The sequence below is a fragment of the Ilyonectria robusta genome (assembly GCF_021365365.1).
Source record: "Ilyonectria robusta strain PMI_751 chromosome Unknown BGZ61scaffold_1, whole genome shotgun sequence".
In the NCBI taxonomy this organism is placed as follows: domain Eukaryota; kingdom Fungi; phylum Ascomycota; class Sordariomycetes; order Hypocreales; family Nectriaceae; genus Ilyonectria; species Ilyonectria robusta.
In genome coordinates, this window is record NW_025764435.1 from 4,964,516 (window position 1) to 4,990,494 (window position 25,979).

At 50.0% G+C, this 25,979-nt stretch overlaps 13 protein-coding genes across 13 annotated transcripts; 8 read left to right on the plus strand and 5 right to left on the minus strand.

Annotated features, from left to right (window-relative positions):
* Positions 1-1,448: 1,448 nt before the first annotated feature.
* BGZ61DRAFT_512762 (uncharacterized protein) lies at positions 1,449-4,066 on the plus strand (the record flags this gene model as incomplete). The annotated part of the gene is made up of 2 exons (XM_046252156.1): positions 1,449-3,832; positions 3,896-4,066. 2 exons carry the CDS (start codon positions 1,449-1,451, stop codon positions 3,981-3,983), a joined length of 2,472 nt encoding a protein of 823 aa, XP_046113182.1. The 3' UTR covers positions 3,984-4,066.
* Positions 4,067-4,289: 223 nt separating this feature from the next.
* BGZ61DRAFT_439988 (xylose isomerase-like protein) lies at positions 4,290-5,414 on the plus strand. Its single transcript, XM_046244425.1, has one exon. The coding sequence runs from the start codon at positions 4,350-4,352 to the stop codon at positions 5,370-5,372; it is 1,023 nt and encodes a 340-aa protein (XP_046113183.1). The 5' UTR covers positions 4,290-4,349; the 3' UTR covers positions 5,373-5,414.
* An 81-nt stretch (positions 5,415-5,495) lies between these two features.
* Positions 5,496-6,538, minus strand: BGZ61DRAFT_439989 (uncharacterized protein). Its single transcript, XM_046244426.1, has one exon. The coding sequence runs from the start codon at positions 6,447-6,449 to the stop codon at positions 5,547-5,549; it is 903 nt and encodes a 300-aa protein (XP_046113184.1). The 5' UTR covers positions 6,450-6,538; the 3' UTR covers positions 5,496-5,546.
* Positions 6,539-6,905: 367 nt separating this feature from the next.
* BGZ61DRAFT_526374 (uncharacterized protein) lies at positions 6,906-7,979 on the minus strand (the record flags this gene model as incomplete). Its single annotated transcript, XM_046252943.1, has 1 exon — positions 6,906-7,979. The coding sequence occupies one exon, from the start codon at positions 7,977-7,979 to the stop codon at positions 6,906-6,908; it is 1,074 nt and encodes a 357-aa protein (XP_046113185.1).
* Positions 7,980-8,451: 472 nt separating this feature from the next.
* Positions 8,452-9,592, plus strand: BGZ61DRAFT_502252 (Intradiol ring-cleavage dioxygenase; the record flags this gene model as incomplete). The annotated part of the gene is made up of 2 exons (XM_046251724.1): positions 8,452-9,248; positions 9,307-9,592. The coding sequence occupies exons 1-2, from the start codon at positions 8,542-8,544 to the stop codon at positions 9,590-9,592; spliced, it is 993 nt and encodes a 330-aa protein (XP_046113186.1). The 5' UTR covers positions 8,452-8,541.
* Positions 9,593-10,340: 748 nt separating this feature from the next.
* BGZ61DRAFT_379388 (type I 3-dehydroquinase-domain-containing protein) lies at positions 10,341-12,926 on the plus strand. The gene is made up of 2 exons (XM_046242610.1): positions 10,341-12,530; positions 12,580-12,926. Exons 1-2 carry the CDS (start codon positions 10,392-10,394, stop codon positions 12,856-12,858), a joined length of 2,418 nt encoding a protein of 805 aa, XP_046113187.1. The 5' UTR covers positions 10,341-10,391; the 3' UTR covers positions 12,859-12,926.
* A 412-nt stretch (positions 12,927-13,338) lies between these two features.
* BGZ61DRAFT_471730 (type I 3-dehydroquinase-domain-containing protein) lies at positions 13,339-15,041 on the plus strand (the record flags this gene model as incomplete). The annotated part of the gene is made up of 2 exons (XM_046248253.1): positions 13,339-13,888; positions 13,939-15,041. The coding sequence occupies 2 exons, from the start codon at positions 13,339-13,341 to the stop codon at positions 15,039-15,041; spliced, it is 1,653 nt and encodes a 550-aa protein (XP_046113188.1).
* A 198-nt stretch (positions 15,042-15,239) lies between these two features.
* Positions 15,240-16,288, minus strand: BGZ61DRAFT_379391 (Pea pathogenicity protein 2). The gene is made up of 2 exons (XM_046242611.1): positions 15,917-16,288; positions 15,240-15,860 (listed from the first exon to the last, which is right to left on the minus strand). The coding sequence occupies exons 1-2, from the start codon at positions 16,042-16,044 to the stop codon at positions 15,287-15,289; spliced, it is 702 nt and encodes a 233-aa protein (XP_046113189.1). The 5' UTR covers positions 16,045-16,288; the 3' UTR covers positions 15,240-15,286.
* A 238-nt stretch (positions 16,289-16,526) lies between these two features.
* On the plus strand, positions 16,527-17,210 carry BGZ61DRAFT_439994 (dehydroquinase class II). The gene has a single exon (XM_046244428.1). It carries the CDS (start codon positions 16,599-16,601, stop codon positions 17,052-17,054), a length of 456 nt encoding a protein of 151 aa, XP_046113190.1. The 5' UTR covers positions 16,527-16,598; the 3' UTR covers positions 17,055-17,210.
* Positions 17,211-17,605: 395 nt separating this feature from the next.
* On the plus strand, positions 17,606-18,756 carry BGZ61DRAFT_30850 (uncharacterized protein). The gene is made up of 3 exons (XM_046238776.1): positions 17,606-17,851; positions 17,906-18,126; positions 18,185-18,756. The coding sequence occupies exons 1-3, from the start codon at positions 17,699-17,701 to the stop codon at positions 18,585-18,587; spliced, it is 777 nt and encodes a 258-aa protein (XP_046113191.1). The 5' UTR covers positions 17,606-17,698; the 3' UTR covers positions 18,588-18,756.
* Positions 18,757-20,466: 1,710 nt separating this feature from the next.
* On the plus strand, positions 20,467-21,906 carry BGZ61DRAFT_409323 (aldo/keto reductase). Its single transcript, XM_046243215.1, has 4 exons — positions 20,467-20,548; positions 20,625-20,663; positions 20,734-21,271; positions 21,321-21,906. Exons 1-4 carry the CDS (start codon positions 20,500-20,502, stop codon positions 21,685-21,687), a joined length of 993 nt encoding a protein of 330 aa, XP_046113192.1. The 5' UTR covers positions 20,467-20,499; the 3' UTR covers positions 21,688-21,906.
* A 145-nt stretch (positions 21,907-22,051) lies between these two features.
* On the minus strand, positions 22,052-23,455 carry BGZ61DRAFT_526382 (uncharacterized protein; the record flags this gene model as incomplete). The annotated part of the gene is made up of 1 exon (XM_046252944.1): positions 22,052-23,455. The coding sequence occupies one exon, from the start codon at positions 23,453-23,455 to the stop codon at positions 22,052-22,054; it is 1,404 nt and encodes a 467-aa protein (XP_046113193.1).
* Positions 23,456-24,701: 1,246 nt separating this feature from the next.
* Positions 24,702-25,875, minus strand: BGZ61DRAFT_30862 (carbonic anhydrase). The gene is made up of 5 exons (XM_046238778.1): positions 25,516-25,875; positions 25,386-25,462; positions 25,263-25,319; positions 24,987-25,209; positions 24,702-24,929 (listed from the first exon to the last, which is right to left on the minus strand). Exons 1-5 carry the CDS (start codon positions 25,548-25,550, stop codon positions 24,794-24,796), a joined length of 528 nt encoding a protein of 175 aa, XP_046113194.1. The 5' UTR covers positions 25,551-25,875; the 3' UTR covers positions 24,702-24,793.
* Between the last annotated feature and the right edge of the window lie 104 nt (positions 25,876-25,979).

Below are 25,979 nucleotides of genomic sequence, written 5' to 3' on the forward strand. Positions count from 1 at the left end.
TAACGAAAAAGAGAAGATCTGAGCTTGTTATTGGAGCTGAAGCGTGCCCCTGTTATAGCTAATCTTGATGACACCGGCTTAAAGTGGCCTGAATGGCTAGAAATGGACCCATGTTCATGAAGACATGGTTTCTTGAATATGTTACTATACACAAGCCACAAGAATGGGGGGAGTAGCTTTATGCAAGTGCGAGAGAGCGTCTCGAGGTAGTTATTTTATCTACATTTATTCTCTATCTAGTGGGATCAAAGACAGCTCGCGTGCTGGTTCTCAAATAGCTTTGGGCAACGTCGCTCGCGCCAGCGACAACTACAATCCCTTCCAATGCCGGTGAATTTTGCAAAAATATTTAGTAGCCAGGATTTTGCCTTCATGAGCCAGTATAATTCCGATGGCAAACCGCACCCAAACTGCAAGCAGAAGCATGGGAGTCATCAGCCACACCCAGCTCTGTTTCAGTGTGGCTGCGTTCCAATCGCTGCTGAGCCACGGGAGAACCGGCACTCTTCTCCGGGTAGCCACCCTGGAGTTCCCACACCTGCGCATCGTAAATTGTGCAATCTATGCTGTGGATGCCTCTAAATGCACTGAGTTTGGTATTTAAAGTATAAAATATTACAGGTGTATTAAATAGAAAAATTTACCCACAGTCAGGATACTTGATGAGACTGGGTGTATGAAAAATGTGCGTAGGCTATTGAGCTTGAGTGAAATCCCAGTGGTGGCATCGTTCCGAACAGAGCTGACAGCCGTCAACAGGAATCTAACGGGATCCCTTTCAATTTTCTTTTACTTGGCTCACTCTCATAGCCTACAAATACTTAAATGTCAGTGAACCCAGAAAATTTTTAATACTCAACAACGTGTTTGACGACATCTCTGGGGAAAAGGCGATCCACACCTGTTCCGAGTTCCGAGCAGCCAATTGCCGAGAAGCGGGAAAGAACTTTGCCGTCCAGCTCCGTCATGTCAACCGTGTGGGGAGGGGGATTTCTCACGCTAGCAGACACTATACAACTTGGATAAGTGGGATGGTGACTTAATAAGTCAATCGGTATAGATATCACCGACAGGGAGCGTCCCCAAACATTTGGAACAACACGTATACACCACTTGAATGGCTTTCAATCGCAAGCCAGCAACACGATTTGAAGAAAAGGCAGTCTAGGTAGCTAAGATTAGTAAGTGGCATTATAATTTTGTCCCAAGAGCACTCAACATGAGTCAATGTTTCTGTGAATGTGGTGGTGCACTAGCATTCTGATCGTGTTTATTTTTACACCCAGCGTCCTGAACTCTCAACTTGACCATCAACCTCCTTCACACTGACATGACTTCTGCACGGCTCCAGCTTTCTCTTCGCTGACTCCCGCGCTCTAAGCACTACATCCCTCCCTGAACGTCCTTATTTTGTCGGGAATGCGAGCCTCATGGGGTTGACGTGAATAATGGGGAACGGCAACGTCCCTACCAATCCAGCCAAAGGCCGCCACCCAACGCCAGATCAAATTGAAGTTTCGCAGTCCAAGCGGTCTCGCAGAGACACGGAAGAAGTGCGAGATGGAGTCTACAACAACAATCGGATACGGATCAGTCGGGCATGCGATGAATGTCGACGACGTAAGGATCGCTGCGACGGTCAACGACCGTCCTGTCAGCCATGCTCCGTCGCCAAGCGGGCGTGTAACTACAACCCATCCAAGAAACGCGGCCTTCGAACGGGCTATGTCAGATCTCTGGAAATGCTTCTCGGTTTCTTTTTCGGGACCGTTGAGGGAAGTGAGGCTTGGATGTCTGCTATTCTGGAAGGCAATGCGACGAAGCCGACACTGCAGCTCCGGGCGTCGACAGAAATCGGTCAAGATGCCGCCGAGTTTGCTATGCATACGTGGAGAAAGAGCGATGTGCTAAAAAGGCTCGAGAATTTGCCTTCCTTGGCTGAATCGGCAGAGGATGATGACGAAACTTGTGATACCTTTGAAGGCAGGTTGGCCCAGGCCTTGGGAGGCATTGCTGCCATGGACAACCTGAACGGCATCTTCGATACGCCCAGCTTCGAAGGGCCAGCTCAAGTTCCGCTGAGCCCAATGAATACAGATGCAACCTCTCCAGTCATCATCCCGGCAGTTCCCTCACACCACATCGCCGTGCCACAGGAAATAGTCCCGAGGCCGAATACCACTACGACTTGCTCAACCGTTCCCCGCGATGAGTTGGGGATTACATCGCACTCAACCATGGAAAAACCTTCTGACGACGACCGAATGGATCTTCCGACGAATTGGTCATACCTTCTTGATCTTCACTTTGCCAACACACACTGCTGGTTACCCATTTCGCACAAACACGACTTGCTGCGGACAGCATACACCCTCGCCAACAATGCCAATCCCCCCAATCTCACAGACCCTTCCCAAAACGGCGACTGTGCGTTTCTCTGGGCCGCGTTGGCGTACTCGTCGCACCAAAGCGATGCCCTAGATGTCATCCAAGGGCAGACTTCTCCGAAGAGAATCTCGACGGATTGCCTTCTGGCCACAGCGAAGCGCCTCGCTACGTGTGAAGAAGGGGCCCATGCAATCGGCCATGTCCGGGCCTGGATACTACTGGCTCTGTTAGAAATGGCCCACAGTCACTGGAAAACTGCATTGGTCAAAATTGGCCAAGCTGTGTATATTGCAGCTGGTCTCGGTATTCTTCCCGGCCTTCATACCCAGACTCTTGGTCTCGAAGAGGGTGTGAAGCGAACTATTATGGGATGCATTGCCTTAGAGACCTTGATAGCGACTAGGCTTCATGTCAGGCCTTACTTTATGCACTCGGACATTCGGACACTTGGATCCCTTCAGACAGAGGGTATAGAAGAGTGGGAACCATGGCAGCCACGAATGCCACACAACCCGCAATCCTCCAACTACGGCGCTGAATACCGTCATTCTCCAGGCCACGTCTTGAGCATATTTTCACAGTTTATGGAAATCATGGAACTTCTGAACAAATTATTGACTCATCCGTCTCGTCAAAGCTGTTGCCAAGAAATTGTTCAAAGCCTTGAACATTTAAAACCTACGATTCCGCTGCTACGTCCAGACTCTTCAGGTACAGAGTCATCCCCACAGCTGCTGAATCTACACTTGGCTTTCAATTGCGTGGAAAAAATGATACGATCTGAGCAACTCCTTCTCCCAGATAGTCAAATCAGTCAGCCCGCGAATGAAAGCTGGAGTAATACACGAAAACTGGGTGAGGTGTTAAGCGAGCGAGTCCAGGGCATCGGATACTTTTGGATACCCCCTTCAGTTCTTTCATATTTATTCATATTTCGTCAATTGCTAGATGGAGAGAAGAAATCCATCTATGATACTTTTGGCGACGAGGAGAGAAAGGGATTGAGCACGTCCCTCAGCGGACTGGAACATGCATGGCGGGATATCAACACAGCTGCCTCGGATTTGACCCATCTCAGTGCAAACGATGGGGTTTCTCTCCTAAAGTACAAGAAACAGAACCATCAAGACCAGGAAGCCGTATACCTAAACATGGACCTGGCGACAACGCCCCTCGTTGCAACCAGTTCAGCGCCTCAACTTTGCACCCAGGGAAGCATACAACACCAGTCTGGCACACTCCAGACTGTAGAAAACACAAGTCTGGAGGCACTACACTCTACATCAAGGCATGGTGTGCCGTCCGAATCACAAATCGTGATGAATGATAGAATCCGCCCTCCCCCTCAAAGTCTGGACTTTGGCTCTTTATCCGATTCTCTAGTCGGAACAATGGATGATGATGGCCTCTTCGACAGTTTGGCCAATTTAGACCCGGAAGATTGGTATGGTATCACCCGAATCTAAAATTAAACGCTTTATCTTTATTTACTAATTTGTCTATGTAGGGTGGCGAATCCTCCAGAGTTTATGAGACACCTTGGCGATCTTCGCGATGCTCCAACTGATCTTCAGTCATTCTTTGAAGAGAACTGATATAAAGCTGGAGGATTATTCTTGCCTGGAGTGTGATACTGATATAAGGATGATTGGAATCCTAATTTGCATCATACACGGCAGATTTGTAAACGTAAAATAATACATATGAGCTTAGTTTCGTCATAAATATGCGATTGACAACCTGTGTAAAAATGTGATAGTAGACTCAATCAGTAGGTGTCCGAATAAAAGTTGACGAGCGGAACTGAATTTTGCCGCCTGATCAATAACCCAATTCGCCTACGTCACCTTAGCTGCTACTACAAACAAAAGAGCCCAAGTCCCTCAATACATCTGCCAATTGGTCATTTTACAGTACAGTGACACGAATTCTGCTGCTCATCTCCGCTCAAACATACAATCATGAAATCGTTTCGCCCAGCCATTATGTCTGCCTCGCTCGGCCGCGCCTGGTTGCACAGTTTTGAAGAAAAGGCCCGTCAGGCTGCTGTACATGGATTCGAAGGAATCGAGATCTTCTATGAGGATCTGGAGTACTTGGCCAAGAGCCTCCATGATACCACGGAGCCAAGTGTGGATCAGATTCTCAGCGCCGCCTCGCACATGCGAAAACTCCTTGATGAGCTCAATCTGGAAGTCATTGGCCTGCAGCCATTCTTGTTCTACGAAGGTCTCCTCGATCGCGAACAACACGCTAGACTCATTGAGAAGATCAAAGTCTGGTTCAAAATTGCAAAACTTCTCGGAACCAATACGATCCAGATCCCGGCCAATTTCCTACCCGCCGAACAGCTGACTGGCGACATGGATGTCATCGTCAGTGACATGATCGAGCTCGCAGATCTCGGCCTGCAAAAAGACCCCCCCATTCGGTTTGCATATGAGAGCCTTTGCTGGAGCACGCATATCGACACCTGGGAAAAGTCGTGGGAGGTAGTCCAGAAGGTTGACCGGCCGAATTTTGGGCTCTGTCTCGACACCTTCAACATTGCCGGTCGCGTCTGGGCGGATCCAGCTTCTCCGACGGGAAAGACGCCCAACGCGGACAGCGAATTGAAAGATTCTATCGGTCGGCTAGTACGAGATGTTGATCTGAACAAGGTCTTTTACATCCAAGTTGTGGATGCCGAGCGGATGGAGGCCCCGCTTGTCAAAGGCCACCCGTTCCACGTTGACGGAAATCCGCCACGGATGAACTGGTCCCGGAATGCAAGGGCCTTTATCTATGAAACTGATAGGGGTGCATATCTACCAGTCGAGGGTATCGCAAGAGCATTGATTGAGGACATGGGATATAAAGGCTTCGTGTCAATGGAGTTGTTCTCGAGGACAATGTCAGAGGAAGGGGAGCATGTCCCAAAAGAGCATGCTCGTAGAGGGATTGAGGCGTGGAAGAAGTTTGTTAAGCAGTTGGACTTGAAGTGAAGAGATAAAGAGGCAGATCTAAGCAGGAACATAATTGACGAGCATTATTTCTTGTCAATATCAGTTATTTTCAGTATCTAACACTAGACTTTATCTTAAAAATGATAGGTAGTGCAACTTGAAGGACTCTTGGCAGTGAGTAGCTCCTTGGGGTCTATTGAAGGTGACATATATCTAAAAGTTGATACCAGGACTCTGTTCTGCCATCTCCAACAACAATTTCCAGGCACCATCCCTGTCCATCTTCTTGACAAGTTCTTCCCCAGCCCACAACTTCCATTGCGTCTCAATCTGGTGCCCGATTACATGAGTCCCTTCCACCGCAGGCCAGTTGTGCTTCTCAGCTAGTTTAATCATCCTCGTCCGGCGTGGCTTGAAGCACATATCCAACAAGACTCCCTTGGCTGGCCGAGAGAGGAACTCTTCCAACGAATCCCTAACCGCCATCTCTTCTGGAGTTTGAGGTTCCAGATCGGGAACGGTCCCAACGACGTAGTAGGGCGTTTCAAGCTCTGTAGCCTGCCCTGGCTTGACGTGGATGATCTTTGGGGCTGAAGACAATCGCTGCGAGTCGCGAATGAGATCCGTTACTTCGCCCTCTTCTCGGTTCAGCACGTAAACAACCGATGATTTGAAATATGTGCTGAGTGCATATACGGCAGCGCGGCTAGCGCCTCCAGCCCCAACGATGAGGGCAGGCTTGTGCAGTACAGGTTCTGTCGCACCCTGAGTCTCCAGCAGGCACCCCTTGATACCCAGCCAGTCAGTGTTGGTTCCGCGTAGTTTACTTGGATCATTGGGATCACGGTAAACGTTGTTGCAGGCACCGATAGTGGCAGCCAGCTCATCAAGAGCATCGAGGTGTTTGGCGATGACGTTCTTGTATGGCATGGTAACGACCAGTCCGATTGTCGAGTCGTCCCGGGCTAGGGAGACGAGCTCTTTCTCTGTAACGCATTCGGTAGCGAAAAACGTCCATGGCAAGCCCATGGACTTTGCGATGAGATTGTGCATCGGGGGCGCGATGGAGTGGCCAACCCCAATTCCGACAAGATGAAGGGTCTTCTTTTCGGACATGACTGCGCCGTCTATTGCCTCAATCGAAAATGGTCGGTAATAGGGACTTGGAGTCTTTTGTGATTGTAATGATCATAATTAGAAACGACGGATGGAAAATGCTTTTGGCTTGTCGCATTTAGCAACAAAAGCGACAGGCGTGGCCAACTTCCAATCTACGACGGAGTTTTTCTTTGCCGCCGGTCCATACTGATGACAGTGAACACGAACTTGCCACCAAATCCAGTTCGCCAGAGTCGGATTATAGTTATTTGGATGGGAGAAGATTTGTTTCGCAATTCTCATTTGATATTACATATGGATAGGATTATGATACCATGGGGGATGACTTGAGCAATGACCGCACCTCGTCACATTCGTCTCCAAACCGAGTGGGAAAAATAGAACGAACACTCCCTCTAAGGCAGGTAGATTTTGGATTAATTCTTATGTGCTAAATACAGTCCTGATTTTAATTTACAGGTCCGATCTGGCTTCTTCTCCTGCCCAAGCCCGCCGAATTAATTCCCGAATTGCTGCGCGCTCAATGTCGCGCGGGTTCCAATACGGCTTAGAGACAGCAATATCCGCCGCCTTGTCGATATCAGACTCCTTCATCCCAAGGGCCTTCAAGCCTCTTTGCACCTTGAGCTTGGTGAGTAGGACATTGAGCCCAGCGACTGCATCTCCATTGCTCTCCGGGAGGACCGAGGCCAACGCACGCATGGCGCCAGGGACTTTGGGAGCATTGTAGGCGAGAGCATGGGGAAGAACAATCGTGTGCGTCTCGGCATGAGGCAAGTTGAAACTGCCGCCGAGAGTATGACACAACTTGTGGTGCAGAGACATTCCAACATTGCCCAAGCACACTCCGCAGAGCCATGCGCCATAGAGAGCTGAGGACCGCGCAGATTGCAAGGTCGGATTTTCAATCAGCTGCGGAAGAGCAGAAGCAAGGGCTTCGACGCCTTTCTCAGCAAACATGTTGATAATTGGGTTGCTGTTCTGCGCGTAGAGGGCCTCCACGGCGTGTGCAATGGCGTTGATGCCGCTGGTGGCGCTGAGAGAAGCCGGCAGCGTCAGTGTAAGATTTACATCATAGATGACCGTCCCAGGGAGAATCGACGGGTCTGATCGTGTTTGCTTCAGCCCGTCTGCCGTTTCACCGAGGATCGGAGTGACCTCGCTGCCAGCGTATGTGGTGGGAATGGCGATGTGGTGCAACCCAGTCCGGAAGCTGATGGCTTTACCGAGGCCAATTGTGCTGCCCCCTCCAATCGACACGACTGAGTCTGCTCCCTTGGACTTGGCGAACTCGACGGCGCGTTCTGTCACGTCTAACGGGGTGTGCATGGTTGCCTCGCTAAACAGACCCGCGATCTGGCCTTGAAGCAGTTTCTCAACATCGTTGGCCTGCTGAGTCTGATATGGTGTCGAGAGGAGCAGCGGGCGGGAGAGCTTTAGCTTGGAGAGCACCTCGGGAAGCTTTGCGATAGTTCCGCTTCCGAATACGACCCTTGAAGGGTTTGCGTTGTATTCAAAAGCGTCCATTTTGATAGTAAAGATAGGGCCTGACTAAAGCTGACTGAGTATCACAGGATAAATGGAATTAGATGAATCAGATGTGAAGAGATCAATTGAATCGGTAAATTATGCGTTGGGTCAACCCCATATCTAGTTGGAGTCGGTTATACTGGGAGTAGTTAGCGGAACCTACGGAACATCGCGGGAAACCAACATCCCTTAGCTTAGAACTTCCCCAGATACAGAAATGAGGGGGAAGCTTACTCCACGCTTACAAATCTGATTTCGGCAGATGCTTTGGCGCTTTATACAGCATGGTGGAGGTGGCGTGAAGCTTCTTCCGGTATAGCACTTATCCGTTCGGAGTTCCTTCGGCAAACGCCGCTATGAATAAGGCCAGTACTGAAAGTGAGTGGCATGGCTATACGGATTAAGAATCAAGCAATAAATGATTGAGGTCGACTACATCCGTCCTATCCGCCATACCTTTCATTCTCAAATCTACAGCTTCTTGAATTGCTCGCACGCCAAATTTCCATAACGAGCTCCCACGAATCGATCAGCATCTCTTATACACCACCATCGCAAAATGAGCCACTCACTTCCTGCGAAAGATCTCACAATAGACAACATCACAGAGAACGTGCACGCAATAAATTCAAGTTGCGATGATCCACGCTTGCGCTTTCTCCTCGAGAGACTTGTCACGCACCTCCACGACTTTGCTAGGGAGACGCGACTAAGCACGCCTGAGTGGGAGAAGGCGATCAAATTCCTCACCGACGTGGGACAAATCTGCACCGACGTGCGACAGGAGTTTATTCTCCTGTCCGATGTTCTGGGCCTCTCGCTTCTTGTTGATTCGATTGACCATCCCAAGCCCGAAGCTTCAACAGAAGGCACTGTGCTTGGACCGTTTCACACACACGAGGCTGAACACGCACCCAATGGCGCACTCATATCCCATGATCCAGATGGCGAACCCATGTTGGTAGTGTGTTCTGTCAAGGACACGCAGGGCAACCCAGTTGTCGGGGTCAATATTGACGTCTGGGAGACAGATTCCAAAGGCTTCTACGATGTCCAACACGCCGACCGCGCGGGTCCAGACGGTCGTGCCGTTGTAAAGAGCGACGAAGATGGCATGTTCTTCTTTCAGGCCATCGTCCCAGTTCCGTATCCAATCCCAAACGATGGGCCCGTCGGGCAGCTATTGGGGGTGCTGAATCGCCACCCGTACCGTCCAAGCCACTTTCACTTTATGTTTGACAAGCCTGGATATGATAAACTCATAACGTAAGTGGGATTTCTGCAGCTGATATATGTGCAAGCTTTTGATTGACTGTCAACTTAGGGCGCTCTATCTTCGCGGTGACCCATACGAGAGATCAGATGCTGTTTTCGGAGTCAAGGAATCCCTTGTCATCGACCTGGGGACCGTCTCGGATGTTGAAGGCTTGGCTGAGAAGCACGGCGTTTCCCCTAGCACGAAATTGCTGCAATATGATTTTGTGTTGGTCGGGGAAGACGAAGTACGAAAACTCCGCGACGAGAAGGCACGGGAGGCAATTGAGAAGCAGGGTGCTACGGGTATTCGAGTAGTAAACGGGACTCTCATCCCGGAGAGTTATTGTCAATAAACAATACGTCCAGATTGAACACTATGTTCTACATTACCCGTGATCTTGACGCCATGCTGCTCTCATTCCGTCATGTCATTCCATCATGTACTGTAAGTTAGCCGTATATCCGAACCTACACTAGAGAATATTGCGGGGAGGATATTGCGGGGGCGGGGCAAATGTCAATGCCGCTGCATCTTGTTGATTGCGGTGGCGGCTAAAGAAACAAGCGTGTGGATCATGTCTGGCTGCAGGATCAAGCACTGGACGACAAGACGTATTCCCTCTCTGTCAGTGTGCAGAGGAGCTGAGATTGAGACATGGGAGAAGTTGCGTAGTCTTGTCCGCTCAAATGAACTCCGTCATTCAACAGTCGCTCATCATGCGTCGCTCAGCATCTCAGTCTCGGCAATCTTGAGCCCTCAGCAGAAGCAATCCATTTGCGCCTCCAGGGCCAACTGCCTTTAGGCCAGTCCGTATTAACGCCATGGCCACAGTGCCTTCTCTCCCTGAATGCGCTGGAGGAGAGGCCCCGGATAACGTCAACAATACACACTTGTCGCCTACACATCCTGCAAAACAGCCACAAGAACATGGCCAGCCTTCTCACTTTGGTTCAAATGCGGACAGAGAAATGTCCTGTCCGCCAGGTTCTGTCTCATCACCAAAACAACCAGCCACAAGCGCATCCAGCGCGCGAACAAGTCGCGACCATTCGCCCGTTTCGTCGTATCATTACCGACCTGGAAGCAACCCTGTGACGCGCAAATACAATGCCGACGCATCCATTGCTCTCATCGGCATTCGCGGCACAGGAATGTCCACGTTGGCAGTGATAGCCTCAAGCGCCCTCGGATTTAGACTGATCGACGCCGACCACCACTTCTACCAAGTCACTGCACTCTCGCGCGCCGCGTATAAGTCGGCCCATGGGGTCGCAAAGTATCGACGAGAAGAGCTAAAGCTCATGCGCTCTATGCTTCTCGATAACCAAACCAGGGCTGTCATCGTCTGTGGGCCCGGTGTCGTGGAGGGAACTGGCCAGGCATGGCTCGCAGAATACGCCCAGAGCCATCCCATCATCTACATAATGAGAGATGCAGAGTGTATCGAAAAGCATCTTCGTGTCTGGGACACCGAAACAATTTCCCGTCTCGCGCGTCTAAGTGGACCAACCCACCGAAACTTGTCCAACTTTGAGTTCTACAACCTCTCCAATCCGTCTTCAGGGGATTCCAACCAGACATCTCCGTCCGGTCAGCAATCCCCCCGGTCACTGGCCTTGAAGCAACTCGAGGTCGATTTTATCCACCTATTATATGCCATCACCCGGCGAACCGAAGCCCATGAAGCCCGCCACAGCCTCTCAGTCTTGCCACCCGAATCGAGATTCTTCACTTATGCGCTGTCATTGCCAATTTCCATTCCAGACAGCGTTAGCCACAGCCTAGGAAGAGGTGACATGGCAGCAGATGCAATAGAGCTAGTCTTGTCTCCGTTAGACGTGGCAGAGAAACTGGACAATTCTGCGGCGAATTACATCACTCGGCAATTCTGGACGACCAAAAGAAACCTCCAACTTCCCATCATCTTTCATGTCAAGTCAGCTGAGATTAGGCCTCGGTACCCCGATTCTCCGACTGACGGTTTTGATACGGAACAAGCTTACTTTGAACTTCTTCACCATGGCCTCCGTCTTGCCCCAGAGTACCTGTCCGTCAATCTCCTATCCAACGACCAGAGAATCCTTGATCTCGTTGCCGCGAAAGGTCCCACGAAAATTATAGGCGATTATTTCGACTCCGATGCCGCTCAGCGCGGGTGGGATCATCCGGTACGCAAGAATATGATACGGAGAGCCGAGGCGCTTAGCTGTGACCTCGTTCGACTGCGCCAGGAGGCGGCCTCCCTGGAGGACAACTTCTTAGTCCAGAAGTTCGTCCAAAACATCAGAAGTTCGGAAGACTACCAGATCCCATTGATCGCCTATAACACGGGTCGCCTAGGGAGAACCTCATGCTTCCTCAATACAATTCTGAGCCCAGTCACGCATCCACTGCTGCGTTCAGTCGCACCCGAATGCGCCCCTACGTCACTCGTCACGGTTCAAGAGGCCCAAAATGCCCTGTACTCTTCTTTCATCTTAGACAAGGTCTACTTTGGCATCTATGGTGCGAATGTGGCACAGAGTCTGTCGCCTGCGATGCATAACGCCGGCTTCAAATTTTACGGAATGCCGCACAACTATCGCATTTTCCAGCACCAAACCTTAGATCATCTCCAAGAACTGATCAAAGACCCCAAATTTAGCGGCGCCAGTATCACAGCGCCATTTAAGCGCGATGTAATCCCGCTTATTGATAAAATAAGCCCTGAGGCCCAGGCCATTGGAGCTGTGAATACTTTGCTGCCACTCCGTTCCACAGATGCGAACGCGTTGTTGATTCGTAACCGCGCTGGGCCAGCTGTGGCCGTGTATGGCGACAACACTGACTGGATAGGAATTCACGTTTGTATTCGACGGAATCTGTCACCAATCAATGCGGTTAGGCGTCGAACAACCGCACTCATCATCGGTGCTGGAGGAATGGCTCGAGCAGCGATCTATGCACTCATACGTCTCGGCGTTCGAACCGTGTTTATCTACAACCGTACCCAACATAACGCGGCCGAACTCGCACGCCAGTTCCAAAACTGGCCGTTCCAGGAGAATTCGGGCAAAGGAAGTGAGTTGGGAACGGCGGGTTCACGGAATGTTGGAAGCCCTGACCCTGCGACCGACAACCTCACGATCCGAGTCATTCCGTCCAAGGATGATCTCTGGCCAGCGGATGCCAACCACCCAACAATAATTGTCTCATGTATAGCGACTCCAGAAATCTATGGCAAGAGCTTCGTAGATACAAGCTTGCCAAGCACCTGGCTCGCGAGTCCAACAGGAGGAGTTGCCATCGAGGTATGTTCACTCAGACGATCCTTTCACGTGGTACCTAATGTTTACGTAGTTGAGTTACACGCCGCTGAAAACACCATTACTTAATCAGATTAACGAACTCAAGGAGGAAGGCTGGATAGCAGTCGACGGCCTGCAAGTACTTCCGGAGCAGGGTGTCTTGCAATTCGAGCTTTTTACTGGGAGGAAGCCGCCACGGGAGCTGATGAGGAGAGAGGTTTTCCGCGCCTACCAGAATCGAACATCAAGTGAGACGGGACACGTAATTCACGAATCCCTTTCTCCTCTGGGGAGATTTTTAGACGAGGAGAGGTCTAATCCGATACTGTAAATTAATGACTGCATCTCGGTTCACTCCCAAACCGTGAACCAATGCCAAACTTGTATATTATTAACAGCATTATTACAATACAACGGGATGTTAAATTACGTTTATGATGTGTAACTACGTTGAATCTACACATAGAAAATACAAGAAGAAGATAGAATATCTGTCGCGGAATAGGGATGGACGTCGAAAAATACGTTTGAAGAAAGTTTACGCAATGAAGTGACGCCAATTTTCAAAATAGATCTCTCCTTATCAGTACTCAATATTTAAAAGGTCCACCTTACAAGGAAGTCCCGGCGGCAAATGTCTTTTCCATCATTTGGCACGGAGCAGGGGCGCCTTGTCCATGAGGCCATTGTGGACGGAACTCGTGTCTTGCTCATTTGTGACCGTTCGATTAATATTTGTCCTTCTCGCCTGTAAAGCTTGGAAATTAGACCCAGTTCTTTATCTTTGGCCATTCTCGTGCCATCTTTCAACATGACCACTCCTGAAAACCAGCCGCTCCCGGCTCCCACAAATGCGATAGACGTCATATCTCAAAGATATGCGAGTGGAAAGCAGACATGCATCCTTACACTCACCTTCCCAGATCTTTCTCAGGTCGGTGATCTCTTGAAACGCATCGAATATGGCGTCCATTGTTGGGAGCTTCGCGGCGACCTCCTCAGCCCGTCTGGTGCAGCCGAGGAATCCAACATCCCCTCGGCAGAATACGTTCAGAACCAGATCCAGTGCCTTAGATCGCACTCAAACCTTCCAATCTTCTTTAGCTTGAGAATGAAATCGCAGGGTGGAAGATTTCCTGACGCCGAAATTGCGGCTGCGGCAGAGCTGATTTCGCTGGCTGTCAATCTCAAGTGCGAGTATGTTGAATGGAACATCAACTGGCCATTGGATACACTCAAAAGGATTACCAGCAAGCCAACTGGGACAAAGATTGTTGGGTCTGAGCATGACGGAACTGGAGACCTGAGATGGACAGACGCCGGCGTGCGGAACATTTGCAAGTCCATCGACCAGTACGCAGGTGAGGCCACCATTTCATTTTTCATTTTCAAAGCTAATCAACCGTTCCAGATATTATCAGTGTGAGCCTTCTGGCAAGTGATATGGACGATTGTCACGACTTGGCTCAATTCACTCGAAAACATCGACAGAGCAACAAGAAGCCTCTTCTTGCAACCTGCACTGGCTTGAATGGCCAACTCTCGCGAATTATTTCCCCAATTACGCAGGTTACACACCCCGGTTTGCCATTTCCTGCATCTGCAGATCAGCCCACAGTTGCCAAGGTCAATCAGGCATTAAATATTCTTGGGCAGTTGCCAAAGAAGCAGTTTTACATCTTTGGGCACAACATCGCACACTCCCTGTCGCCCACTCTCCACAATGCCGGCTTCCAAGAGCTTGGGCTACCGCATCGCTACAGAATCCACCAGAGTGAGAATGTGGACAAGTCCGTAGAGGATCTCGTCAATCGCCATGATTTTGGTGGAGCTTCGGTCACGTTTCCACACAAATTGCAGGTTGGAAGGCTGTTGGACTCTGTTTCCCCTGTCGTGGAAAAAGTCGGGGCCGTCAACACTATCGTGGTGAGAAAATCGGAGGACGGCAGCCGAGTGTTGATCGGAGATAACACAGACTGGCTAGGGATCAAACGATGCATTGATTCGGCATCTGTCCGTCATCTTGGAACGTCTGCTGCGCTTGTGCTTGGAGCAGGAGGCGCAGCTCGTGCCGCCTGCTATGCCATTCAGAGTCTAGGCGTTCAACACCTCTTGATCGTCAACAGAACCCTTTCAAAGGCCGAAGACATGGCAGCTCTGTTCCCAGACATGAGAACAACGATTTTTGAAAGCCTCGAGGCAGCTTGTGAATACACTGGGCCATGCATCAGAGTCATCATTGCCTGTGTGCCTGCCGACGATCTAAGCGAGGACAAGATCCCGACCAAACTCTTTTCCGGCGCTGATACGGGCGCCTTGGTCGAGATGGCTTACAGGCCACAGGTGACGGGCATGATGAAGGTGGCCAAAAGATTCCCCGGATGGAGCGTCTTTAAAGGTATCGATGTATTGGAAGAGCAGGCATATGCGCAGTTTGAGCTCTGGACTGAGATGCCTGCACCTTCAATCGTGATGGGGGATGCAATGAGAGCAAAGGCAAGCGGGAAACTGTAGTGTTGGGACTTGAAATATACAATTGAGAAATATGTCTAAAGTTTGCTGGAATTTATGCACTGATCTACACGTGTGTTAGAGGATTATGCAAAGCCTGGAATTGTAAGGAGATTGTCATGGCTTGGATAGTGTAGGGTGCCCCGAATGGAACTCGTAGTCACACTTCACGATACGTTTAGCGGAGTGAAGCTGCTTTGCGGGAAGTGGAATCTTTGTGTTTTATTTCTGCAACTAACTGGGAGCGTCTAAATATCGATGCCCTTTCCTTCAACCCAGCTCTTCGCCTGCCAATACAAGAGATCATGCTTATCGAGATTTACAGTCCCAACATGACGTCGATGCCCCGGCATATCCCCAAGCACCGCAACACCCATTGTAGTTTCCTGAAAATACGCGAGATACTTGTATCCGGGCGGATAAGTCTTGAGCTTTTCCTCATCTATTACCGGGACCTTGGCCGGATTCGTTGGAATCACCTTGTCCTTCTCGTACCAGTGGCGAACCAATCGGGCGCCCCATCGGCCGTCGACCTTTTCAAAGAAAAAGCAGAACCGGCAGTCGGCCTCGACATCAAACTCAACGCCATCAATATCGAAGCGCTGGGTGATTGTGGCTTTCAGCTTAGTCACTGCAAATGTGCCCTCGATGTTGATGTCTGTCGTGGAGCCGTGGCATCGGTGCATAATGAAGGCGCCTTTATCCATCCCCGCCTTAGAAGCAGCAATGAAATCCGAGAACAAAACACGACCAGACCAAGTAGTGTATACATAGGCGCCAGGGTGGAAAATCGACTCAAAATTTTCCCATTCGCAGGCGTCCCTGGCAAATCGTTAGCGTTGGTCGAACGGAATGACCACGCCGTGCGCTGGATATACCTGTAAGAAGGCCAGCCCTCAGCCAATTCTCTAAGCTTGAGTCTTTCAATGACTAAATGATCCGGCCCATTGTTGCGAATAGCCTGAGATGGCCTTGAGCCCTCCGGGAGGCTGTGAAGATCGACCATGTTGATTGATGACTGGATTTGGGTGCAACTACTAACGGCTGAAGATACCTACCCGGTGCTGAAGTCTCATATAGCTGCTTGATGTAAAATGGAACAGCGTAAAATTCAGTAATCCACGATGCCGGAGAAATCCTTCTACGTCCAGCCGTCATTAATAGCAAGATGGCAAAGAAATATCCCCTCTGGTCGTGTCCGGACCTGATTCCGGCTCTTGTATTCGGCACTGTCGAATGCGGAGCTCTGGGGAAAATCGCCAATTGCCGGGAGAAAGAATTGACCATTTTAGCTCCGCTTCAGGAAAATCAAGAAAGGTGCAATCGGCCAGTGGACGGTGGAGGTGGCTGGGCGGAGGAATTCATGCCCGCTGTGACACTAGCTATCTCATCCCCACTTGATCGACATCCGGCGAGGCCGTGTACTAGGTAAGCGGCGCTTCCATGAGATGGACAATCGAGTGAAGGTCTCTCCATCTTAGCTCATCATTCTAAGTTACAACTGAGACCTCAGTCAGGTTTATTCTGCCCTATCACCTCATTCCACGACACACCGCCACCATGGGAAACTCGATTCTGCTCATCAACGGCCCGAACCTGAACCTCCTGGGCACACGAGAACCCCACATCTACGGCCACACAACACTCAGCGAGCTGGAGAGCAACTCTGTTGAGCGTGCTCGATCGCTCGGGGCTGAGCTTCAAGTGTTTCAGTCCAACCACGAAGGGGCCATCATCGACCGCATCCAGGCCGCACGGGGGTCTGTCGATGTCATCATCATCAATCCCGCGGCGTACACGCATACCAGTGTCGGCATCCGCGATGCGCTAGCAGGCGTCGACATTCCGTTTATTGAGCTTCACATCAGCAATACGCACTCGCGGGAGAGCTTTCGGCACCACAGCTACTTGAGCGACAAGGCGACGGCGGTTATTATGGGATTTGGTGTTGAAGGATATGGATACGCGATTGACCATGCGGTCAAGAACATGGCGCCCAAGAAGAGCAATACATGACCCGCATGGATGGAGCTGTACTACGTAGTATGTCCCGAAATAGAATGAATCCGCCTTACCTCTCGTAAGGCAGACTGGCTCCATCTCGAACTGGAACCGGCGTCAAATATTGCCGTGTCGCCCTGGCAGCAACCGGCCAATGGCTGGGGCCACTCAATCTGACTCCTTTATCTCTGCAACGCTGCGATCGTCTGTTTGGCAGATAAACTTCTTCCCTACTGGTAGCCGGGAGCCCGTACGCGCAGAGGCTATGCTGTGGGCCGTGCTGTTGGCTGTTACCATGCTGAAATTGCAGCCGGGCAGTGTCGTCGGTCTCGCATTGAGTGGGACGCGACACCGAGTTAGCTGGGATCGTCGACAAATCGCGAGTCGCTGCGAAACCGAGCGCGAGACCGAATCCCAGAATCAGCGTCAAACAAGCGCTGTGATGCCAAAACACACGTCTAACTTCAGCCATTTCTGTTCAATCATCTTAAAAAATGGTCGGGGCTGGCTTTTGGGACTGTTGATAAATACTGCTTGGGAGCTAACATCTCCTCTCCATTCTCTATCAGCCGCATCGCATTCATCTCTTCGTCTTTCATTACAACCTTCTCATTCAACCACAGATCCACTCTTCGTGTCGACATTCAGCAACCGCCAAAATGATGGGCTTCTTCACCAACCGATACAAACTCCACGTCCACATCTTCCAGGTAGTCCTAGTCGTCGGTATCGTGGGCCTCACGGTTGTTCGCATGTTTAATAAACCCGCCGGGATGCCACCCGGGAGATCAAGCACAATGGCCCTGGGAATGGTTCGTCTTCCCCCTCCAGCACACATTCAGCCGGCCGCTAACAGATAATACCAGGGTGCCAAGTCGCTCATTATCCTTCTTTACGAGATCTTATCCAGCCACACCCGCGCATTCAAGAAGTGGGGAAGTCTCAAGGCATACCTCATTCTGAACGCTTTGGAGGTTGTCTTCTGGGGCGCTGTGGCGTTTATGATGATCCAGGCAAACCTCAAGTTTTGCGAAGGTATCAACTGTACCCTGAGTTGGGTTGTGGTCAGCCTCGCCGGTATCATGAAGTATGTTCTTGCACATTCCCGCGTGATGGATCTGGAACTAACCACATTTCCTTAATAGCCAAGCCGCAGTATACATGACGATCGTCTGTTGGCTCGACTTTCGATACTTCAAGGCCAACGGAGTCGAGCGAGGCTCCAAGTACTCCAACGTCGATCGACTTGAAATCCGGTCCGTCGATGCCGGGTCAGCATACAAGGGGCGTGAGAGGACCCAGGAGCAAGGGATTGACCTCGATGGTCTCATGGCCAACCCGGCCGCCATTGGTCGCGAGACTCCCAACAGGAGCCAGAGCCAGAGCCCCAGTGGATATCCCCAACCGTACGAAAGCTACCGAAGCCACGGCGAACCTCCCAGCCACTACGACCAAAACCAAAGAAGCCACTACGACCAGCGAATACAGCCAAGCCACCAAGGGCAGTACCAACAACCTATGCCTCACGGCTATCACGGTCAGCAATAGAGTCCAATTGGGTTTCCAACAGCAGTTACTACATCTCCTTTGTATTCATCAAATAGCCAGCACCCTCGCAACCATAGAGATAGATCTCCTTTGTTAAACCATGTTATTCTTGACAGTTAGCCCTAGGCAGGACACCGGAGTCAAGACTTATGTACGGAGTTAATAAAGGCCTCTGATTCTTAGCACATCTTTCTCCTCCAACAGTGACAATTCCATACCCACGATACGCGCCACCACAAATTGGTACTCTAAGTTCCATCTTCGTTATGCCGCCGTATTGACAAATGTTGTGACAATCATTCAGGGTAACTCCCGTTAATAGAGTTCGACGATGACCTTCACGGCATTCAATAACGCCCTACACGCTGGAGGAAGCAGGCAGACTGTTCGTGGATCGCGGCAAGATTTTTGCAGCTGTTGATATGGGAATGTCTTTGGCATTTGTCTTGGCCATGCTCGCTGCACTCTAACCGACGGTGAGATTGCGCTTACACAAAGAAACACTGCAAAACCAGTCAAGACATCATCACTGACGGTAAACTGCAAAAGTGGAATGCTGCGCTGGAGAGAGCTCACGCATTTCCGGATATTTTATGACAGAATACTACCCTATACGCTGGCTCCGCTCGGGAGCGGTCCATGAGTTCACCTAACGCCGTACCACCTTGCCCCCGGTAACTCTTGTCCACATTTTTAACCAATTGACATCTCATATCAGAGTCCTTGGCTTGTATCATATGCGATGGTAGCAGTAGTAAAATGATCGAGGATATTGATGGGGGTGCGAGCATCCTCGAGTCCCCAAGGAGCATCCCCGGAGCTTCGACAGATGACCATATTGAAAGGGCATGGAACTTATACAGGGGTTATCCTTCCACAATGGCCTGTGCGATGGCATGCGATTTCCGAAAGATCCAAAGTGGGTTGAATAATGCACAAAAGTATGTGCAGATGAACTTCCTCAAATTTACTTGCTTACTAATGCGTGGACTACCCAGACCAAATCCGATGGCGAACACACCGATTGACAGGTGTCAGTTCAATCGATTTAATTTCTAAGTTTATGATGGATCCTTTACGGTCAAATTGATCAGGGCAATAGTGTTGAAAGTGATGATGATGTTGATGATTGCTTAGGCTCGGATAGACCGAACCGTCAGAGAGAAGTTTTCTGACACCTCCTCTAACTAAGGTCATGATGTCAATCTATCGGAGATTTAATAATACAGAGCCAATTTCCAACAGTCTATTTAAGCATAAAGCACAAATCACTAGAAATTGACGAGACTGTGTTTTATTCACCCCTGTCTTGACAGTTCATCGGGCATTTTGTGCATGACATTTAATTGTAACCCACCGCAACGCAATCGATCGCAGCTCCACGTCTTGTGAGAGGGATATTACTTGTGGTAATCTCTCTCATACCGTGCATCGCGGTCGACTACATCGGAAGGCAATTCCTCGCTCAGAGTTGTAGCGGCTCCGCGATGACGTCATGTCTGTCCCGCCCCCAGATAACTGTGTGATTAGCAAGGGGCGACTGGTTTAATAGGCAGAATGCTAGTCCAACCTACAAGGAGAACAAAGGTTAACTAGATCTCGTATAGATGTGTATGTAGAGGTACTTGTGGCGAAGTAACTCTTATACGTCGAATATGGTATATCTACTGTTGCATTTCCTTTTCCGCCGTGGAGATAGATGCGGACGCCAAACTTTGTTATCCTTGTCGGTTGTAGTTAGAGCAATCATGCAATCACGCAATCACGAGAATTAGAAATACGGACTACCTCATGTCGAAAGTTGACTAGTTCGTATAACTGTGTCCCACAACCCGGAATGAGGGCCTCTTCTACCCCTCACCTCATTATCCAGCTTCTCCACCATATCGCGCAACCCCCAGAAATTGAGATCATGTCTGCAAATCACCCCGTGTGTGCCAAGACATTCACATTGAATAATGGCAAGTACTCTAGTGATGTTGCTACCGTATTTAGTATATAAATGCGGTGTACTAACACACCTCTCCCATGTTCTAGGAGACTCATTTCCAGCCGTTGGTCTCGGTACATGGCAAGGTGAGCAAAATACTCGGTGGTTTTAGCTGCCGACGTCCACTACCCGTTCTATGATAACTTATTCTCATAGGCGGGGTTGGGACTGAGGATGCCGATGCGCTGGAAAGGTCCATCGTCTTCGCTCTACAGAGCGGCTATCGACTCATCGATACTGCCCAGCTTTACGGCGTTGAATCCGACGTAGGGAGAGCTATCCGTGTCAGTGGCGTTCCTCGCGAGGAGATTACCGTCGTAACTAAGTTCTGGAGTGATTGGCATCACAACCCTGGTGAAGCTTTGCGTATTTCGCTCGCAGAAACAGGGCTGGATTATATTGACATATTCCTGATGCATTGGCCATGTGCAACCACGCCCGCCCCCGAGGAGAAGACTCTTCGGATTCATGAGAGCCCTACTTTTGTCGAGACGTGGAAGATGATGGAGGGGCTTGTCGGGCCAAAGTGTAGAGCCATTGGCGTGAGCAACTTTACGCAAAAAACACTCGACACGCTACTCTCAAGTGCCAAGATCGTGCCGGCGGTGAATCAAGTCGAGCTTCACGCCCTCAATCCGAACTTGAAGCTGGTTCCATACTGCCAGTCAAAGGGAATCCATGTGATGAGTTGGAGGCAAGATCTTACGTGTTGAACTGGGGTGCGTAAGCTAACATCGTTATAGCACCATGGGAGGCGGAGGTGGTGGTGGTGCTGGAAACCAGATTCTAACTGATGAGCTATTTACCAAAATAGCACACGACAAGAACTGCTCGGCTGGAGTCGTCTCTCTCTCCTGGGCTGTGCAACGCGGCATCACCGTCATCCCCAAGAGTGGCGCGGAGCGACGAATCACCGAGAACATAAAGCTTGTCACACTCGACGACGAGGAAATGGCCAAAATGAACGATGCGCACAAGATTCTGCAGCCATATAGAATTGGGGAAAAGATAGAGGCTTTGCAGGTGAAAATTGATGGAAAGACAACAATCCTCGGATGGTCTAAGGTGGACTTTGGGTGGGAGGATGAGGAGGGAAACTGGCTGACTTGAGGTGGCAATATACCGTATTGCTCGCCGTGTGGCGCACATCGAGACTGTACCTCTGTTACACCTATTTGAGACAGTTGAAACTTTGTGCAGTCACACATCTTCCAGTCGCACACCCGTCGCTTTAGTACAACCATGCTTGTAATCTTTCCACATAGCACAAGTACTATTGGATGTAACAACAAAACCAACATGGATAAATAAATCCACCTAGGATACAAGCAAAAAGTCAATTGAATTATGCCTATTACTATCTGCGTACTACTACAAAGCCTACAGTTCCAACACTGCCCTGAAGTTCACCTGCGATGCGGGTTTGTGCTGCATCGTGTTGACCTCGGGTGCAGCCAACCAGCACGGGCTCAGCTCACTTCAAAGCTTGACTGATGAGTGGAAGCAAGTAAGCTTCTGTCCAAGTCCAGATCAGTGTGCTGTCGTTATCCACGAATGCTGCTCCAGTCCAAAATGTGTTCGTCTTTCCTTCGAGCGCGTAAAGCTTCTTGTAGAAACCTTGCTTGATGTCGTTGGCTGAGACGTGGATGTGATACGGAGCATGGTCCGAGTAGAACTTGAAATGCGCCTTGCCATGTCCAATATTTCCTGCCTTTGCTAGGTTTCCGAGTTCCTTTTCAATGAGGAGCTTGACTTCCTTCTTGGTCATGCTGGGGTCGAGGCCGCCGATGTAACTGGATATCTTATTCGTCGCGACCTTTCCGACAAGTGGGTTGATCGTGTATGATCCGGGTAGCTTCAGAAGGTTGGATGGGGTATTCGTTCCAATGTTAGTGTATGCTGTCTTGGTGCCGATGCCGCTGTACTCAAAGACAGCTGATCCATACAGGAAACCCTTGAACTTGCAAAAGAGATCGGATTCCTCCTGAGTCATGTCCAAACCAATGTCCTGAAGATACTCCTTCAAGGGCGGGATAGCAAGGACCAGCTTCTTTGCCTTGACAAGAATTTTTCCTTTGGGTGTATTGACCCAGACCTGAACACTGTCATGGGATCTCTTAATCTTTCGAACGTCTGCGTTATACACAACATTCTGTCCCAAGAAATGCTGGGCTCCGCGGTAGAGATCCAGGTTATCACCTGACGCAGCATTGATGAAGCCAGTCGACAGTGTTTGGATGAGGAGTAGACCGAAGACCTTGATTCCGTATAGTGTTGGTCGTTCGAGAAGATTGCCATTGCAGCCTGCGATGCTGTTGACCAGCTGAACCATGTCCTGCAAACCATTCGCCTCGATGAATTCCGAGTACGGCGCCAAAAGCTCCTTGGGCACGGGGTCTGGCAGGTCGTATCCCAAGGCGAGATAGGGATACTTGGTTGCGATGATCTGGGCGTACTTTTGAACGGCTGCCCCTGAGGCTTGTTGAGAAGCGGGCGTAAATCCGTTTACAGCCCGGCCGGTCGAGAAGTCGTAATATGCTGTGTTGAGAGCCGAGAATCCAGCCGTGTTAACAGCGACTCCGAAGGTGGCGAAATAGTTTCGGACGATGGGAGAATCATGGAAGACGACGACACCTAGATTGAATGGCTGGTGTGTGTCGGGATCAGTGTAAGTGACTGTGTGACCGCCGAGATGGTCCTCTTTCTCAAGCACCACGACAGATTTGCCTTCCTCCTTCAGGCGGACGGCAGCATATGTACCCGAGGACCCTCCACCAATGATGACGACGTCCCGCTCGACGACTTTCTCATTGTACGGAGGGCGTCTGGCGACTGAGCCAGCCACGAACAAGTGTAGGATCCCGACAGAGAAACGCATCGTGGGAATGGATGGAAAAGGTGAACCTCCGTGTGCGGGCACCGTGCTGGATTGGGAGCTGAATTGCCATGGTGGGCCTGGCTTTTAAACATATCGACGTGTCTGCCAAGGCCTCAACCTCAGCCACGTCTCAGTCGTGATGTGTGGCTTTGAATTTAAGATCAGCTGGTGACATCTAGACGGTGGAGTGTGTTGTTTTTCACATCGTCATTCGCTACAGCGAGACACGAGAAAACGCCCCAAGCCACTGGGACGGTTGTGCGGCACGTAGCGGCATTGGTTTAAATGCCGATCCCTGAACTTGTTCTAGATCGAATATGTTTAGCGCTGACGTGAAAGTAAAGGTTGAGCTGGTTTGTCTCATTCTGTGCAGACGTGCTGTCACCACTGTTGGGTGAGAGTAGGGTCGCTACATCAGGCAATGTCCGAATATTAATACAGGGAAGATATACCCTGCTCTATGTTTTTAACAAGAATAATCAAGCTCTTCAATAACTTTTTACTTCGTAAAGGAGCCTGGTGATCACGGAGGGCTGAGTTCCCGAGCTTAGTGGCAGACGGCTATGTGCTCTAGTCTGAACCTAGTAGTTCGAAAGGAAATTAAAGAGGGGGAGGCCAAATGAAATCACGAAAGAGGTGCTTGGAAAGCGCATGCGATTTCTTGTTTAGGAATTTGGGGGCGCTTGATAATCGAGAATGGCGTAAAGCCACCCGGCTGTGCTCCAAATTGCAGGAATCCGCGTGCGCCTCCGTTGTTGGGAAATCGAGACGGAGTATCAGGAGGTATGGTGTCTGATGGTGCAGTCGCAATGCAGTCACGATGCAGTCAGATGATAAATACAGTCAGATAACGCGTGGACAACGCACTAATGTAATGTTTAATGTTTCCGACGGTACCTAAGGTAGTATGGGGTAAGATCTGACACATGGCTGACCCAACGCGTTCATTAATATTATAGGATGGAGTACGGACTAACTTAGATCCAGCAATGGATGTTCGAAGCTGGGGTATATTCGGTTGTATCAAACGCCTGGAGTACCAAGTAACAGTGGCTGGTTGAAAGACACCCTGCAAATGATGGGAACTATGGCTTGTCACGAATAAACCTGCGTTGGACTGAACCAACAAGTAGCCTTTGGGATAACGACAGTTGATGATCTTGTCTACCTTGCCCTTCGTGTTAAGACGACTGAGATTCCATCTACCAAGCCACGAATACCTAGGTGTTGACAGCCTAGGCCACCAATCAAGATACCCAAACTAGCCACGGTCCCTGAATCCACCGCCACACCACTAACAATCTAGAGCCCCTACTCCACTCCCGTTAGGGGTTGTAATTAGTCGGTTTCGACCTTCTCAAGCTCTCCAGTCTTGATGTCAAACAGAAAACCGTGGCAGCCTTTCTTGAGGTCCTCTCTAACAAACGGGCTGGCCCGAATCCACTCAAGATCGCTCTTCACGCTTGCTTTCATACTATTCGTTGTCCTGTCAGTTTTGCATCCGTAGCAATGTTTCTTAGGGGATTCTTACTCGGTGTTTGAGCCAAATTCCATCTTTTCGATGTCAGTGTGGTGTTCCTGACCCGCGATCTCCTTCAGGCTAGCGCGGACTTTCTCGTCGGTGACATGGGTCGTGCCACAGTCAGTGTGATGAATGATGGCGATTTCTTCCAGCTTAAACAGGGTGTCTAGGATGTTGATATCTCGGAGAGCAAGTCGAATGTTTCCGCCAGCATTGCGGTGGACACCAACCTCTGCATGGGAGGTCAGCCTGGGTTATTCCTCTCGGGTGATGGTCTCTACTAACCTCCTGGGCTAAGGCCGAAGAATGCCTCGGGGACGCAGCGAGGATCGACGCAAGTTACTAGAACGCAGACGCAGGTTAGAACCAGGAGCGAGACGAGGCGGGGAGAAATTCAAGTGGACATACCGATGAGAGTCCGGGGAGGAGGAGCTCCAGCTGCGCGGAGCTCTGTCAGATATGGGAGGGGAGTGTGGGTGATGGCCCTATACCTGGGTTAGCAAAGTCAATGGGAGTTAGATTAGAATGATGGACAGACTTGTTTCGGGCCAGAAGAGTCTCGATGGTAGCCATGATGTCTGATTTGGTAAAGGTGATGGATGATGATGATTGGTGAAGCTGATTGGTGATGATAACTGATGAAGATAAGTGGTGAAGCGGTCTAGGTAAAGCTGAACTTGATGTGTTGCTGTGGACTATTAAAATCTTTGACAGTCGGTGCTCTCAAGACCTTTATAGCCATTGACTTGTTGCTTGGAAGTCCCAACATGACATCGACCTGACGCATCAATCGTGGCGATGGATTCGCAGCCTGTGACAGTGGCTTGAAGGACTCCAGGGTACTGATGTCCCAATTAGGAAATACAATTCCTCACGACAGTGCCAGGGAGCACACCTGATGGCGCGTTTAGATTAAGGCTGCATATCTGTATTATTCATCAACACATTCGCAGGAGTCGGCTCAATTATTTCGCCGGGGAGATCACGTCACTCAGGGTAATT